We start from the raw sequence: 13,463 nt of genomic DNA on the forward strand, positions 1-13,463 counted from the left end.
TCCACCCCACCCCCGGGCAGGGAGGCCCTGCCAGGGGAGGGAGCTGCAGGTCTGAGAAGTAACAGCAGAAACTTCCTCTCCCAGGTCATTGCTTGAATCCACTCCATCGCCCGTCGTGTTCTGTCACAATGACTGTCAGGAAGGTAAGAAACGCTGCCCGTGGTGCAGAACCTGGGCCTTGTGTATCTGCTTAGAAGGTTCGCTCCAGTGTGTGTGATAACCGCCAGGGGCCCATGAGGAGGGGGTGAGATGCATGGATTTATGGCCCAGCTGTGCATGTGTGTTGTGTGACTATTAAAATAACGAGGTTGAGTTCTATACAGACCAACAGAAAAACCTCCGGGATACATTTAGCAGAAAGAGCAAGTTTTAGAAAAATACGTGAGATCATCTCATTTCCATAAGAAAAAATCCTGAGAGGATCCACTAAACCGAGATCTGGGATCGACAGAGCCACATGCTTGTGCCGTGTTTAACTCCTTTTGGTCAACGTGTGACCTTGTTGATGTGAAGAAGCGTTAAAGAGCAAGATGGCCTCCTCAGCCAGCGTGGGGGCCCAGGCCTCTGCACCTTGCATGTACTGCACTGGCCAGAGCCCCTGCTCTCTCAGCGCTGGTTCAGGTGCTTCTAATGACCTTGGGTTTCTCCTCTTTGAAAAACTGCAGGGACTTATCTGATGGCCCAGTGGCTAAGGCTCCACACTCCCAATGCAGGGGGCCCGGGCTCAGTCCCTGGTCAGAGAGCCAGATCCTGCATGCTGCAGCTAAGACACAATATAGTCAAAGAAATAAATTTGTTTTTAAAAACTATTAAAATTTTTTTTTAAATTGCAATGCCAGGTACCACTGACTGTAACCAGACTTTACTCAGTGTCATTTCAAACTGAAACAGTTTCCTCCGAGGCCCCATCCGGCGGGCTTCCCTCCCCAACACTGCCGTGGCACCTGGCTTTGCCGTGCTGTCCTCATCCTGATCTTCCCAGAACAGCTGGCTGAGGTCCACCCTTGGGCCCTTTCCAGGCTCTTCGGTTGTTTTTAATTTTGAGAACATCCCCTGGTGAAGACTTGTCATCAGTAAGATGTCAGTTTGAGCCAGAATACCTTTTACTAATTAGCTGATGATTGCTGGACAAGTCAGACTGGGCAGGGTGTGGGAAGGCAGGCTCGTGTGTAGGATGCCTTGAGCGGATCAGAACCACTCTTGGCCCAGCTCTTGGAGGACCTGCATCTTTGGTGACGGAACACGCCCAGAGTAAACGTCATGTCATCCAAACCCTTCTGCAGGTAACATCTTACTGCTGGATGGCAGGGAGAATTCCGAAAAACAGAAACTCATGCTCATCGATTTTGAATACAGCAGTTACAACTATAGGTAATGTCAAATGTTTTTATTTCTGTGAGCATCTTAATACGTGTATGAAACAGTTGAAGGAGACCTTGGGTCACGGTATCATCCTCAGCTGCGAGTTTCCTCGCTGGGGGCTGGTGCTTTCTGTCCCGGTGGGTGAGATGGGCACTTAGCCTGTTCTCAGCTGAGCTGGTGAGGAGCAGCCCCGGGCTCCTCAGAGTCCAGAGCTTGGCCTGGCGTGGGCTCCTCAGAGCGCCGACCGCAGGGGCTCCCGAGCAGTTGCTCCGGACGGTGGGCCTGGGCGCTGTGGTCGCTGGGGCTGCCCAGTTGGCGGGCCTGTCGCTGACATAGTCGTGTTCTCGGGACCCTGCGGTCTGGGGAGGGCTCGTTGGCAGGCCTGCTGCCTCATTCTCTGCCTCTCACTCTTTTTCAGGGGATTCGACGTTGGGAATCATTTCTGTGAATGGATGTATGATTATAATCATGAAAAGTATCCTTTTTTCAGAGCAAACATCCTGAAGTACCCTACCAGGAAGCAACAGGTAGGCGCCTCAGGCATGCACACTTGCTGAGAAGTGAGTGACTCATACATATGTCGGTTTACCCAGTTAGAGTTGACTGCAGCTCCACTTCTAAAGATGCTTGTTTTGGTTGGTTAAGCAGGTCCTTTTGCTTTAAAATGTTGTGTCGAGATACAAACAGTATTGGAGTCCAGCCTTTTAAAGTCCTTTGCCAGAGGTGGCCTGTAGCTAGTCAGAGAGGATCACAGTCTCCTTGATAACTCCTTCCAGTTTTTTCTGCCCTGCCCTCTGGCCTTTTGGGGGCCACTGACTTTCCTCTGTGTTTCACTCTGCGCAGACAAAAGTCTGCAGCTGTTGCAGCACCCACAGCCCCCTTTCCTGTCCTGGGTGAGAGGAGTCCAGTGACTGGAGTCAGTCCTGTGGGACTTCTCCCGGGAAGCTCTCTGTTCTATTCGTAAGCCATGGCCCAAGCCTTGGGTTGAGGATGAGTAGGTTGCGATGTGGAAGCAAGCAGGCTGGGCAGAGGGGACACCACCCCCGACTCTCCCAGCCTTGCAGGGCCTCAGCTTTGTCCGTGCTGGGCAGCCCTGCTTTAGGTCAGCCTTCTCCCAGGAGCCCTGCCTGATCAGAGCATTGCCCAGGGGCTGGGGGCGAGGACACAGATGGTCAGTTGCTGCAGTAGCTCACTCGGGAGAGGTTTCTCGAGTACCCGCCCGAGCTGGGCACAGGCATCATCTCCAGCAGGTGCCCGTGCTCAGGGGCAGCCATTGAAACACTGTGCAGCCAGAGCTGGGCCGCTTCCCTCTGGCCACGTTTCAGGCTGACCCGATGACCTTGCTTATGTCCAAAGTGACCAGGATGGTTTGGAACCTCAGGGTCATGCTGTGTGGGCAGGAAGGCTGGTGAGCCCATGGAGGATAGCACAGAGCAGGCTTCAGCTTCCTGCTGTGACGCTGGGCAGCTGTCTCCAGAGAGGGAGCTCTGAAACCAGTAAGGGGAGATTGTCAGTAAGAAGAAGGATTTCATTCTAGTGGAGGCAGAGCTGTGTGACCATCCTCACTGCACGGTGGTGGAAAGGCACGGAAGTGCCATTTCTGTTTTCTGAGTGGTTTTAACAATCACATACAGTGTCTGTCTTGGTCACCTACCCTGTCGCCATCTCCTGAGGTCATCTCATGCTTTTCTCTCTTTAGTGCATTGAGGTGTTTTAAAATGTTAAACGATACTGGAATTCCTAAAATAAATTATTTGAGTTACGTTATTTTGTGATGCTTGGTTGGATCCAGTTAGGCAGTTTCTTATTTTCGCAGTTTTATGTATATGAAACAGGACTTTAATGTTCATTTAAAAAATTATTCATACCTGCTTTTGGAATAAAAAATTATGCTAGTTTACAAAATGAGTGTCCCTTTTTATTTTCTGGAGCAAATTTTTATAAGATGGTGCCGTTTGAAAGTTTGGTAGACTTTGCCCATAAAACCATCTGGGCCTAGAACTTTTTTGGGAGGGAAAGCCACTTAATTACCACTTTGTTAGGGTTTCAGTCTCTTCAGATTTTCTATCTTCATTTGCTACCTTCAGCGTTTAGAGTCTCCCAGAAATCAACCATCTAGGGTGGTGGTTCCAGCATGGGTTTTAAAAACTAATAGGCCTGGATTTGAATCCCAGGTCTGCCACTGCTGGTTGTAACCTGCTGTTTCCACGCTTCAGTTTCCTCATCTTGTGGAACTTACTGTGTCTTGGAAGTGAGTCACTGTGCGGGAACGATGCTCAGCTTGGTGCCTGCCACACAGAGTTTAATAGGTGTCTTGTACCAAGTTTACTGCAGAATCCACGGCCCCCAGCCTGGAACAGTGCTAGAACGTGAAGGATGCTTTCCGGTGGAGGAGGGGCAGAGTGTGGGAAGCTGATTTCAGAGCAGGAGGATGAAAGAGGGGCAGGCTGGGGAGGGAGAGGTACTGGTTACTTCCAGCCGGGTAACCAGTTAGCAGGGGTTCCTGCCTGGAAGAAAGACTGATGGCTGTTTTCTTCTTCACAAAAGCAAACATGCAGTGGTTGGCCATGTTCTGTCACCTTTTGATAGAGCATGAAATAGTGAAGCACAGGGACTCTCAGAAATCCTACTCACACGCAGACCCATGGTGCCACCTGGTAGAACATCAGGGTAAACCGCGTCTCCCCTGGCCTGGAATCAGACGCTGCTAGTGCACGGACATGAGTGTGTAGATAGTCAAGGCATCTGAGAGGTGGAAAAAGGCCCCTTCGCAGCGCCCGGGCCAGCTCCTGCCCTGAGGGAGTATTTACTGGTGAAGGTCAGGGTGCCCTGGCGCCTCAAGCCCATGCCACGTGGAGTGCTGTCCAGGCTGGGGGGTGGGCTGCTGGCTGGCCTCGCTTTGTGGGCAGACAGTGGGAGACAGGAGTGTGGGTGAGAGGAGAAGAGCGACTCTACCTAAACAACCCTCTGCAGAGGTAGTAGTGGTCTCGGCAACAGCACGGCCTGGAGAGTCCTTTCGTTCTCTGTCACCCCGGCACCCCAGCGAGGTGGGTGAGCTCCCTGGATCCCTGCCCCTGGGCAGAGGAACGTTGCAGGCTTCTCTGACATCTGGAAGAGTCACGCAGGGTGTCCACTGAGTGACAACTTTGACATCATCTATTTTTAACCATCATTGATCCTAATGTCATTACTTTTTTTTAAAGCTCCATTTTATTTCCAATTACTTGGCTGCATTCCAAAATGAATTTGAAAACCTCAGTAATGAAGAAAAGTCTGTTATAGAAGAAGAAATGCTGCTTGAAGTCAATAGGTAACTTTTCCTTTGTTGATCTGTCACAGTAGCTTCCTTCAAGGCGCGCACTTGGGATGCTTCCTTGCAAATAAGAATATTTAGGAGCTTCCTCATAACCCTACATCTATGGGTCTTGTAGTTTGCCAAAAAAAACCCACCAGATCATTTGGTTCTGGCCCATGTGGCTGAGTGTGTTAGGATCCTTCAGCTCTCAGCACACAGCAAGTTAGGAGAGGGGTCTGTGCACAGGATCAGTGCGTGGGGTGGCGTTCCGAACCGGCATCCCCGCCACAGACCCCGCTGCCCAGCCCCAGGGCCTGTGCCCTCCCGTCACGCGTGCTCCTGGAGTGGGGGCTCCATCAGGTAATACGAGGAAATAACCGAACGTCTGTGTCCTTGGCAGCCCTCGAAGCAAGGCTGAGGAGCCCCCAGATCCCACAGAGGTCTAGAGCACGGTGCTTTCACCCTCTCTCATCTCTTCAGTGGAGAGGTCCGAGTTACCCCTAGCCTCTGGGCTCTCCCCTGAGATTCCGTGGTACCAGGGACGGCTGGAGTCCCTGTGACCCCCCTCCCTTGGCACAGAGCCCCCTCCTCGCAGGCCTCAGAAGTGTCCACACTCCTTTCTCTGAGCTGCGGCCACCCCGGTGGCCCCTCAGCTCCTCCTGCAGCAGAGAGCTTCCCTCTCTGGTTCCTGAACAGATGGAAATAGGAAGGGGGCATGGAGGACAGGCCCAGACAGAATGGTGGTGCCAGGGATACAGTGGGTCAGGGGCAAGAGCAGCAGAAGCCCCGAAGCGCTCGTTCCCGAGTGAGAGCTCATCTTCATTGTTGGAGGGGAGTATGGGTTCGCGGTGGCGAGAGACCTGGCCACACCTCCCCCAGTCCACCTCCGGGGCAGGAGGGACAGGACCGGCAGCAGGTCCCCCAGGCCCGGGCTGTCCTCCTGTCGCTGGTGTGTGCTGGGGGCCACCGGCGCCCACCTCCGTGCAGAGGGTTTCATTCCTCATGTGAGCCCTGTTTCACCAGCACGGCCGCCAGGGCCCCCGTGTGGGTCCCGTGAGTGTTGGCCCATGTGCCCAACATGGGACGGGCTGTCGGGGCTTCACCCCCTCAGGGCCGCCGGCTGGGGGCGGGGACGACTGGCCAAGGGCTCCCGCCACCCTTGCTGGGGCATGTTGTCCCCTGCACCCCGCCGAGTCAGAGCGCCCGCCGGGCAGGGAGTGACATCCCGGGCCCCGTCTCACTGCACGTCCTGCTTCTGTCCTTACAGGTTTGCCCTCGCGTCCCATTTCTTCTGGGGACTCTGGTCCATCGTTCAGGCCAAGATTTCCTCCATTGAATTTGGGTACATGGTATGTGTTGCGGGTGGTTTTTCTCTTCTCCTCCCAGGGGAAATGCGTCCTTGTACACGAGCACCTGGCGGTAAACGGCTCTTCCTTCCAGAGGGTCACGCGTTCCCCTCCGCCTGCCTGTGCCTTGTGACCAACACCAGGACAGCGGGCTCCCCCGGCCGCATAGTGGAAGCCCCTGTGGCGGGTGCGGAGTCTGCCTCTGGAGCTGCCCTCCCTTCCCGGGCCCACAATCCCCGCCTCCCCGCTTCAGGGGAGTGCCGTGTGGTCCTGTGATTCGGATGGTGGATGTAGAAATCCGGCCCCTCGAGACCCATCCCGACCTCAGTCCCCCTGACGGCGGTGGGGGCCTGTGCCTCCCACGCCTTCGTTTATTCATCTCTTCCCACCCCATCCTCTAGCCTGCAGTGCCTGGCCTAAGAGCTGGAAGCTGAATGAATTAGACCCCTTTTTGCAGCAAGTTTTATACCATACTAGGCTGTCTTTTTACTCTATCCTGAGAACTGTCCTTGGCACAGACCCTGCATTTAACTTCGTTCCGTAGTGAGTGGTGGGGGTGTCCCGGGCAGGGGTGCTCCTGAGCGCAGCGGCACCTGGCTTTGGCACTTGCGGTGGGAAACGGCCGGTTCCTTTTGTCCTCAGTCCACCATGAGGATGGTTTCTGCTGATGGGCAGAAGCTTTGGTAACACACAGACGCTCGTAGACGAGAACATTCAGGTTTTTTAAAGCGGATTTGGAGTCATGACCAGATGTTACTGTAAGACTGAGTGGACTTCAGAACAGGACCACCGAAGACAGAGAAAAGGGTTGCATCCTAGAACAGGCATCAGTTCACTCGCGGGACACAGAGGTCCTGAGTGTGCGTGCCCCTGTCTTCTTCAGGAGACACAGGGCAGGAGCTTTCCTGGTGGTGCGGTGGTTAGGACTCTGTGCTTCCACCGCAGGGGACATGGGTTCAGTCCCTGGTCAGGGAACTGGGATCTCACGTGCCTCACAGCATGGCCAGAACGAAAGTCATAGAGCAGAAACTGACAAAGCTGAAAGAACAGAGGGGCGCCTTCACCTGGTAGGCTGCACCCCTGGCGATAGCGGGTGGAGCCAGGAGCCCTGCCGCAGGGACGTCTGACACCTGAATGGCACCTCAGCCAGCTCGACCTGACAAACATGTGCGGAGCCCCAGCGGCTGCAGGACACACTTCCTTTTCAGAGAATGGGGAGCCTTCATCAGGATAGGCCACGGGCTGGGCTGTGAGCCCTCACATTTGCTGCAGAGTAAGTTCTCTGACCACAGTGCAATTTAACTGGAAATCACCAACCACCACAAAAATATCTGGAAAATTCTTTTTGGAAATTAACTGTATACTTCTAAATAAAGCCTGGGTCAAAGGAGAAATTAAAAGGACAATTAGAAAACATTTTAATTGAGTTATAATGGAAACACCATTTTTTTAGAAGAAGAAAAAGTGGAAGCAGTGATAGATTTTGTTTTCTTGGGCTCCAGAATCTCTGTGGATGGTGATTGTACCCATGAAATTAAAAAAGACAGTTGCTCCTTGGAAGGAAAGCTTTGACAAACCTGGACAGTGTCTTAAAAAGCAGAGACATCACATTGCTGACAAAGGTTCATATAGTCAAAGCTATAGTTTTTCCAGTAGTCGTGTACAGACGTGCATGTTGGACCATAAAGAAAGCTGAGCACCAAGGAATTGATTCTTTTGAACTGTGGTGTTGGAGAAGACTGTTGAGAGTCCCTGGGACAGGACGGAGATCAAACCAGTCAATCCTAAAGGAAATCAGCCCTGAATATTCATTGGAAGGTCTGATGTTGCAGGTGAAGCTCCAGTACTTTGGCCACCTGATGCGAAGAGCCGACTCATTGGGAAAGACCCTGATTCAGGAAAAGATTGAAAACAAAAGGAGGAGGCAGCAGAGGACGAGATGGTTAGATAGCATCACCAACTCAATGGACATGAATTTGAGCAAACTCTGGGAGATGGTGAAGGACAGGGAAGCCTGGCAGTGCTGCAGTCCATGGGGTTTTAAAGGACATGGCTTAGCAACTGAACAAGAGTGGAAACACAACATCCTAGAATTTGTGGGATGCAGTTAAAACAGTGTTTGGAATCTTTTGGTTTTGTAGCTTAAACATTTGTTCTGGGTAAGAAGAAAGTTCTCAAACTAGTAACATAAGCTTCTACCTTGAGAAGCTAAAAAGTGAAAAACCAATTAAACCCAGAGTATATAGAAGTAGAATAAAGGTAAGAGCAGAAATCATTGAAATATAAAATATTAAAAATAGAGAAAAAGTCAGTGATACCACAGAAGTATTTAAAAATATCTGGCTATACTGAGCAAGAAAGGAGAAGGCAGACATTACCAAAACCAGGTACAGAGAGAGGCCATCCTCATAAAGTCAGTAGATGTTAAAGTACAAGAGTGAGAAACAACTCTGCCTGCAGATCTGACGACTTGCTTGAAACGTGCCAATTTCTTGGAAGATAAAAATGGCCAAAACTGACATCATAAATGGCCATGTATTTATTAAATTGAACTGATAATCAAAAACCTGTAGACTAAACTTCAGGTCCTGGTGAATATTATCAAACATTTAAGGAAGAAATAACAGTCTAACAGAAACTTTTAGAAAATAAAGGGGGGGGGATCATTTCTCAGCTCATTTGACGAGACTAGCATGACCCTGACACCAAAACTAGACATTTCAAGAAGACTGCACATCAGTGCCCTTCATGGACATCACCCAAAAGCCGTTACCAAAGTACTGGCAAAAGTAAATCCAATATATATAAAAGGATAATTATTGTATGACCAAGTGGCATTATCCCTGAAATGCAAGACTGCCATCGACATTTGAAAAACCCATTAATGTAATTCACCATGTTAACAGAAGAAAGGAGAAGAATCATGCAGTCACCTCAGTGAACGCAGGAAAAGTGTTTGACAGAATTCAGTCATTTGGAACACCTGTTCACGACAGAAAGTCTCAGCAAACTAGTAACGGAGAACTTCCTCAGCCAGGTAAAGGGCTTCATGGGAGCCCACAGCGGGCCGTGACAATCAACAGTAAAGGACCAGACGTTCCTCCCACATGTGCCCCAGGTGGAGAGCAGGCCAGGGTGTGCGTGCTGAGTTCTCGCCCGTACAGGAAGGTGAAAGAAGAAAACCGCCTTTATTTTATAGGTGACATGATTGTGTACATGGAAAAATAGAAAAGAGTCAATAGAAAAGCTGTTTAAATCACTGAGTTTATCAAGGTCATAGGACACAAGGTCAATATGCAAAAGCCAGCTGCATTCCCATGTGCTGGAAACAATTTAATAGTTTGGCATAAAAAATGTGAAATACTTAAAATAACATGCATGATCTGTACACTGACAATTAATTATAAATAGAGAAATAACCACATGTTTGGATTTAGAAGACTTAAAATGTTCATTCTCCCCAAACCAATCTCTGCGTCTCCATGACGCCATCAAAACCCCACAGGCTTTTGATAGACATTGACAAGCTGATTCTAAAACTTACGTGAAAGTGCAAAGGCCCTGGAATAACTAAAACACCAAAATTGTAGAACAGAGTTTGGAAGACATGCTACCTGATTTCACAGTTTACCAAGCAAAATAATTAAGATCATGTGGTGTTGGTATAAAGACATACATAAATCAGATGGAATAGAATTGAGTTCCAGAAATGGACTCCTACACACATAGGCAACTGGTATTCCCCAGAAAGGCCAAGAAAGTTCATTGCAGGAAGGGTTAGATTTTCCAAATATGACATGGGAACAACTGAATAAGCTGTACAGAAAAAAGATAATGAACTTTGAACTTGTACCATACACAAAAGTTGACTTGAAACAGATAATAGACCTAAATGGAAAAGCTGAAATGGGAGAAAAGCTTCATGACTGTGGCAAAGATTTTTGGAGGTTACATACAGCTCTCACCATCAAAGAAAAAAGATACAATAGATTGGACTGATTCAAAATTTACAACTTTTTGTTTTTTGAAAGACATCATTAAAATGAAAAGCCAAGCCACAGACTGGGAGAAAATATTGCAAATTTACATGTGACAAAGACTTGTGTTTAGAATGTCTAAAGAACTCATAACTCAGCAAGAAAGCAAACAACTTACTTTATGAAAGGACAGAAGATTTGAACACGATGCAGAAGATAAATGACCAGGAAGCATCTGTTCTTCTGCTGATATAGTCATGAAAGAAATGCCAGTTAAAGCCCAGAGAGATGCCCTGCACACCCGTGTCAGTGGGTAGAACTTAAACCAACAATGCTGAATGTTGGCAAGAAGGTGATGTCACACACTGCAGGTGGGACTGCAAGAGGGGGTGACCAGTGTGGAAAACAGTTGCCTCTTATCTAAAGTCAAATACACACTTAACCATACAGCCCAGCAGTCCCTCTCTTTGGTACTGAGCCAAGAGAAATGGAAGCCTGTTTGCACACCAAGACCCGAATTCACATGCTCTGATAGCCGCAGACCGGGAGCATTCTACGTGCCCAACATCAGACGACTGTGTGACCACGCTGCGTTGGGGCCATGTCACAGAGAACTGCTCCGCACCAGACGGACGAACACTGCCCTCCCCAGCCATGCAGAAGTGTCCCTGACCCCAGAGGGGCCGTGTCTGATGATTCCGTTCACGTGGAAGCATTCTGTTGCAGCCTGGAGGGCCTGACTGCGGAGGCCCCGAGAACTTGGAGGGTGACGGCGGTGCTGGTGGTAGGCTGGCTGTGTGCTTTAGCCAACACCGCACGTTTTAGATGAGTGAGTTTGTGTTGGTTTATAAATTCTCCCTCAGTGTTCAGGTTTTTTAAGGTGATGCTATAATCTTGGCAGCTGGCACAGCAGGCTTCTCAACTTGGAGTGGTCCTTCAGAAACTGTCCCCACACTGATGGACCGACGGGGGGGACAGACCAGGGACACGCGGGCTGGCCAGGTGTGCTCACTCCCTCCTTTTAGTAAGCGTGCCGCAGTGATCCCAGCACATACGTGGCACACACACGCATCCTGTCTTCCACCTTGGTGCCACACTTGCTGACGCCCAAGGGCCTTGGGCTTTGGAAGAGGAGCCTGTTGGGGCTGTCAGCCTGTGTCCGTAGCGTTGGAAGTGAATGAGTTGGTGCACTGTGGCAGCGCCAGGTCCATAGACGGACGTCCCGTCTCCTGTCTGGGTCGGCAGGGCCGGGCCAGCGCGGCAGGCCGCAGCGGGGAGCTGGGCTGCCAGTGGGAGAGGATGGCCCTGGGGCAGCACGGCTGCTGGACGGCCCGCAGCGGCTCCCTCTGTGCCGGGGACAGGTGGGACCCTTGGTGAGGCCACTCTTGCTTGTGTCTCCTAGGAGTACGCCCAAGCCAGGTTCGATGCCTACTTTGACCAGAAGAGGAGGCTCGGGGTGTGACCATGTGCGGCCTTCCTGCCTGCATCCCTGGAAGGCGTGGGGGTGGCCGAGCCCGCGGCGCCTCTGTGCTCTGACCACTGTACCCGCGGCCGGAAGGCTCAGACGTCGCGCCGCCCAACACAGATGTGTATGATACGAAAGACTGTATTAAAATTGAGTAACATTTATTTCTTATCTCGTTTACGACCTCACTAGGACTCTGAGATTGGGAAGCAGAATTATAGTACACTAGTGCAATAGTGCAATATCTCAGACCCCTCTCATCTAGAGAAGACGCTTCTGTCGCAGGTGCCTTTTGTGGTTAATGTTGATCTTTACACGATGTGAATGGCCGTGCTGGCGGACAGCGCTGAGTGGGCCCTGTGATGGGCGTGCAGACACTGCCCGCTCCCGAGGGGGCGGTGACACTGTGACCATGCTCCTTGGCTTGACCGCCCCCGACGGCGCGGGGGGCGCGGGGGCTGTGAGGAACGTGGCTACCTGCTTCCTGTCGTCCGAACTTCCCTCCGCCGGTGAATCTCACCCCAACTGGATGTGCCCCGCCCCATGCCCTCTAACAAAGTGCTTTATTAACCCTGGCTTCGGGGCGGGTGGCAGGCCATGGCCACCGAGGGCCACGTGGACACACCTGTCCCCCCACCTGCTCTCTGCCCCCGGCTCCCACCCCCCCTGCTCAGCCTGGAGCTGGGGCTGCTCCAGCAGGGCTAGCCCCCCGCCCCCAGGCCTGGTCCTGCCCGTGCCCTCGGAAAACTCCTGCCACCCCGGTGCTGGGGCCTTGGCGTGCCCGTGCCCGCTGCCCATTCATGTGGTCATCGCACGGCCATCCCAGTGGGAGACCACAGCCCGTGGGTGGAGTCGGGGGCATGGATAGAATATAGCTGTGAAGTCCATGTATATTAAATGTCCTTTGGGATAAATCCTTTTGTTTTTTACTCTGAACTCTTATTTGAATTGTTTTTTTGTGCATACATTCCTGCTACCACAAAGATTGTACTATACAAACAATAAAAAGTATAAAAGCCTATCTCTGCCGTCACCTGGGATGTGTCCTGAGTCTCTGGGTTGGGGGGACGCAGCTGCTCCCGATGCAGCAGGATGGGCGGGACGGTGGGGTGGCCGGGCAGGTGGAGGGCGACCACCGCCTGTCCTTCCAGATGTCTGGAGCGTGGCCGGGAGGGGCCCTCGATGCTGTGCCCTCTGTGCGAGGTCTTGGGACACAGCCCCCAGCTGCTGCCTGTGCCCACGAGGCCCTCCGCCCCTGCCCCGTCTGCCTTAGACCCCAGGACTCTGCCGGGTGGCGCCCCGCAGGGTCGAGTCCGCTCTGAAGTCACGGCTCGGGTGGCAGCTCTCTTCTCAGCCCCACCCTCGCCCCCTCCTCACTGCTTTCATCCCGGCTTCCCATCTCCTCAGTGTCCTCCTGGGTCAGACTGCACACTCGCGGGAGCAGGGGTCAGGCTTGTCCCCGGCGCAGGTGCCCCCCCCCCCACCCCGTCCCTGCGTCTCCTGAGGGTGACCTCTAGCCCCGGGGTGCCCCACCCCAAGCCCTGGGTGTGCTCGTCCCACAGCTCCCAGCGCGCTCAGCCAGGCTGCCAGCTGTCCGTGCGGCCAGCCTCTCTCTTGGCTCACACCTCCCTCCCCCGAAACACGCCCGGCTCGGCACTGGGCACCTGCCCCACCTGCGAGTGCTCACTCTGCTCCCCAGGAAGGTGAAGCTCGGAGTCCTGGGCTCAGTCCAGTTCCTGAGACACACGCCGCCCTCTGTTCCTAACCAGATGCTTCTCTTTCTTGGAGCCGAGTCTCTGCCAGGCATGTGGGCTGTAGCCCAGCGGCCTGGGGCCCTGAGCCGGGGCAGCCCTGGACTCCAGAGGGACAGGCTCCTCCCAGCAGCTGGCCAGATGGAGCCACAGTGGTGGGGCCTCCTCCCTGCTCGCTGTGCCCGGAGCGTCTCTGCCTTCAAGGCAGCCTTTGTTCCTGGGGCCTGCAGCCGGAAGAACCACTTGGCAGCTCCTCCGCAGAAGAGT

The 13,463-nt window shown here is 52.3% G+C and overlaps 1 protein-coding gene across 3 annotated transcripts in view; it reads left to right on the forward strand.

The window, feature by feature from the left end:
- Positions 1-12,466, forward strand: part of CHKA (choline kinase alpha) — a 56,891-nt gene extending 44,425 nt beyond the window's left edge. For all 3 annotated transcript variants that reach the window (XM_043924739.1, XM_043924737.1, XM_043924738.1), the window contains 6 exons: positions 85-143; positions 1,284-1,371; positions 1,781-1,889; positions 4,566-4,672; positions 5,925-6,006; positions 11,383-12,466. In XM_043924739.1, the coding sequence (XP_043780674.1) occupies positions 85-143; positions 1,284-1,371; positions 1,781-1,889; positions 4,566-4,672; positions 5,925-6,006; positions 11,383-11,442 (505 nt within the window). In that variant the 3' untranslated portion in view covers positions 11,443-12,466. The remainder of the gene's footprint in view (positions 1-84; positions 144-1,283; positions 1,372-1,780; positions 1,890-4,565; positions 4,673-5,924; positions 6,007-11,382) is intronic.
- The last annotated feature ends 997 nt before the right edge of the window (positions 12,467-13,463 follow it).

This window comes from Cervus elaphus, chromosome 2 (genome assembly GCF_910594005.1).
Source record: "Cervus elaphus chromosome 2, mCerEla1.1, whole genome shotgun sequence".
Taxonomy (NCBI): domain Eukaryota; kingdom Metazoa; phylum Chordata; class Mammalia; order Artiodactyla; family Cervidae; genus Cervus; species Cervus elaphus.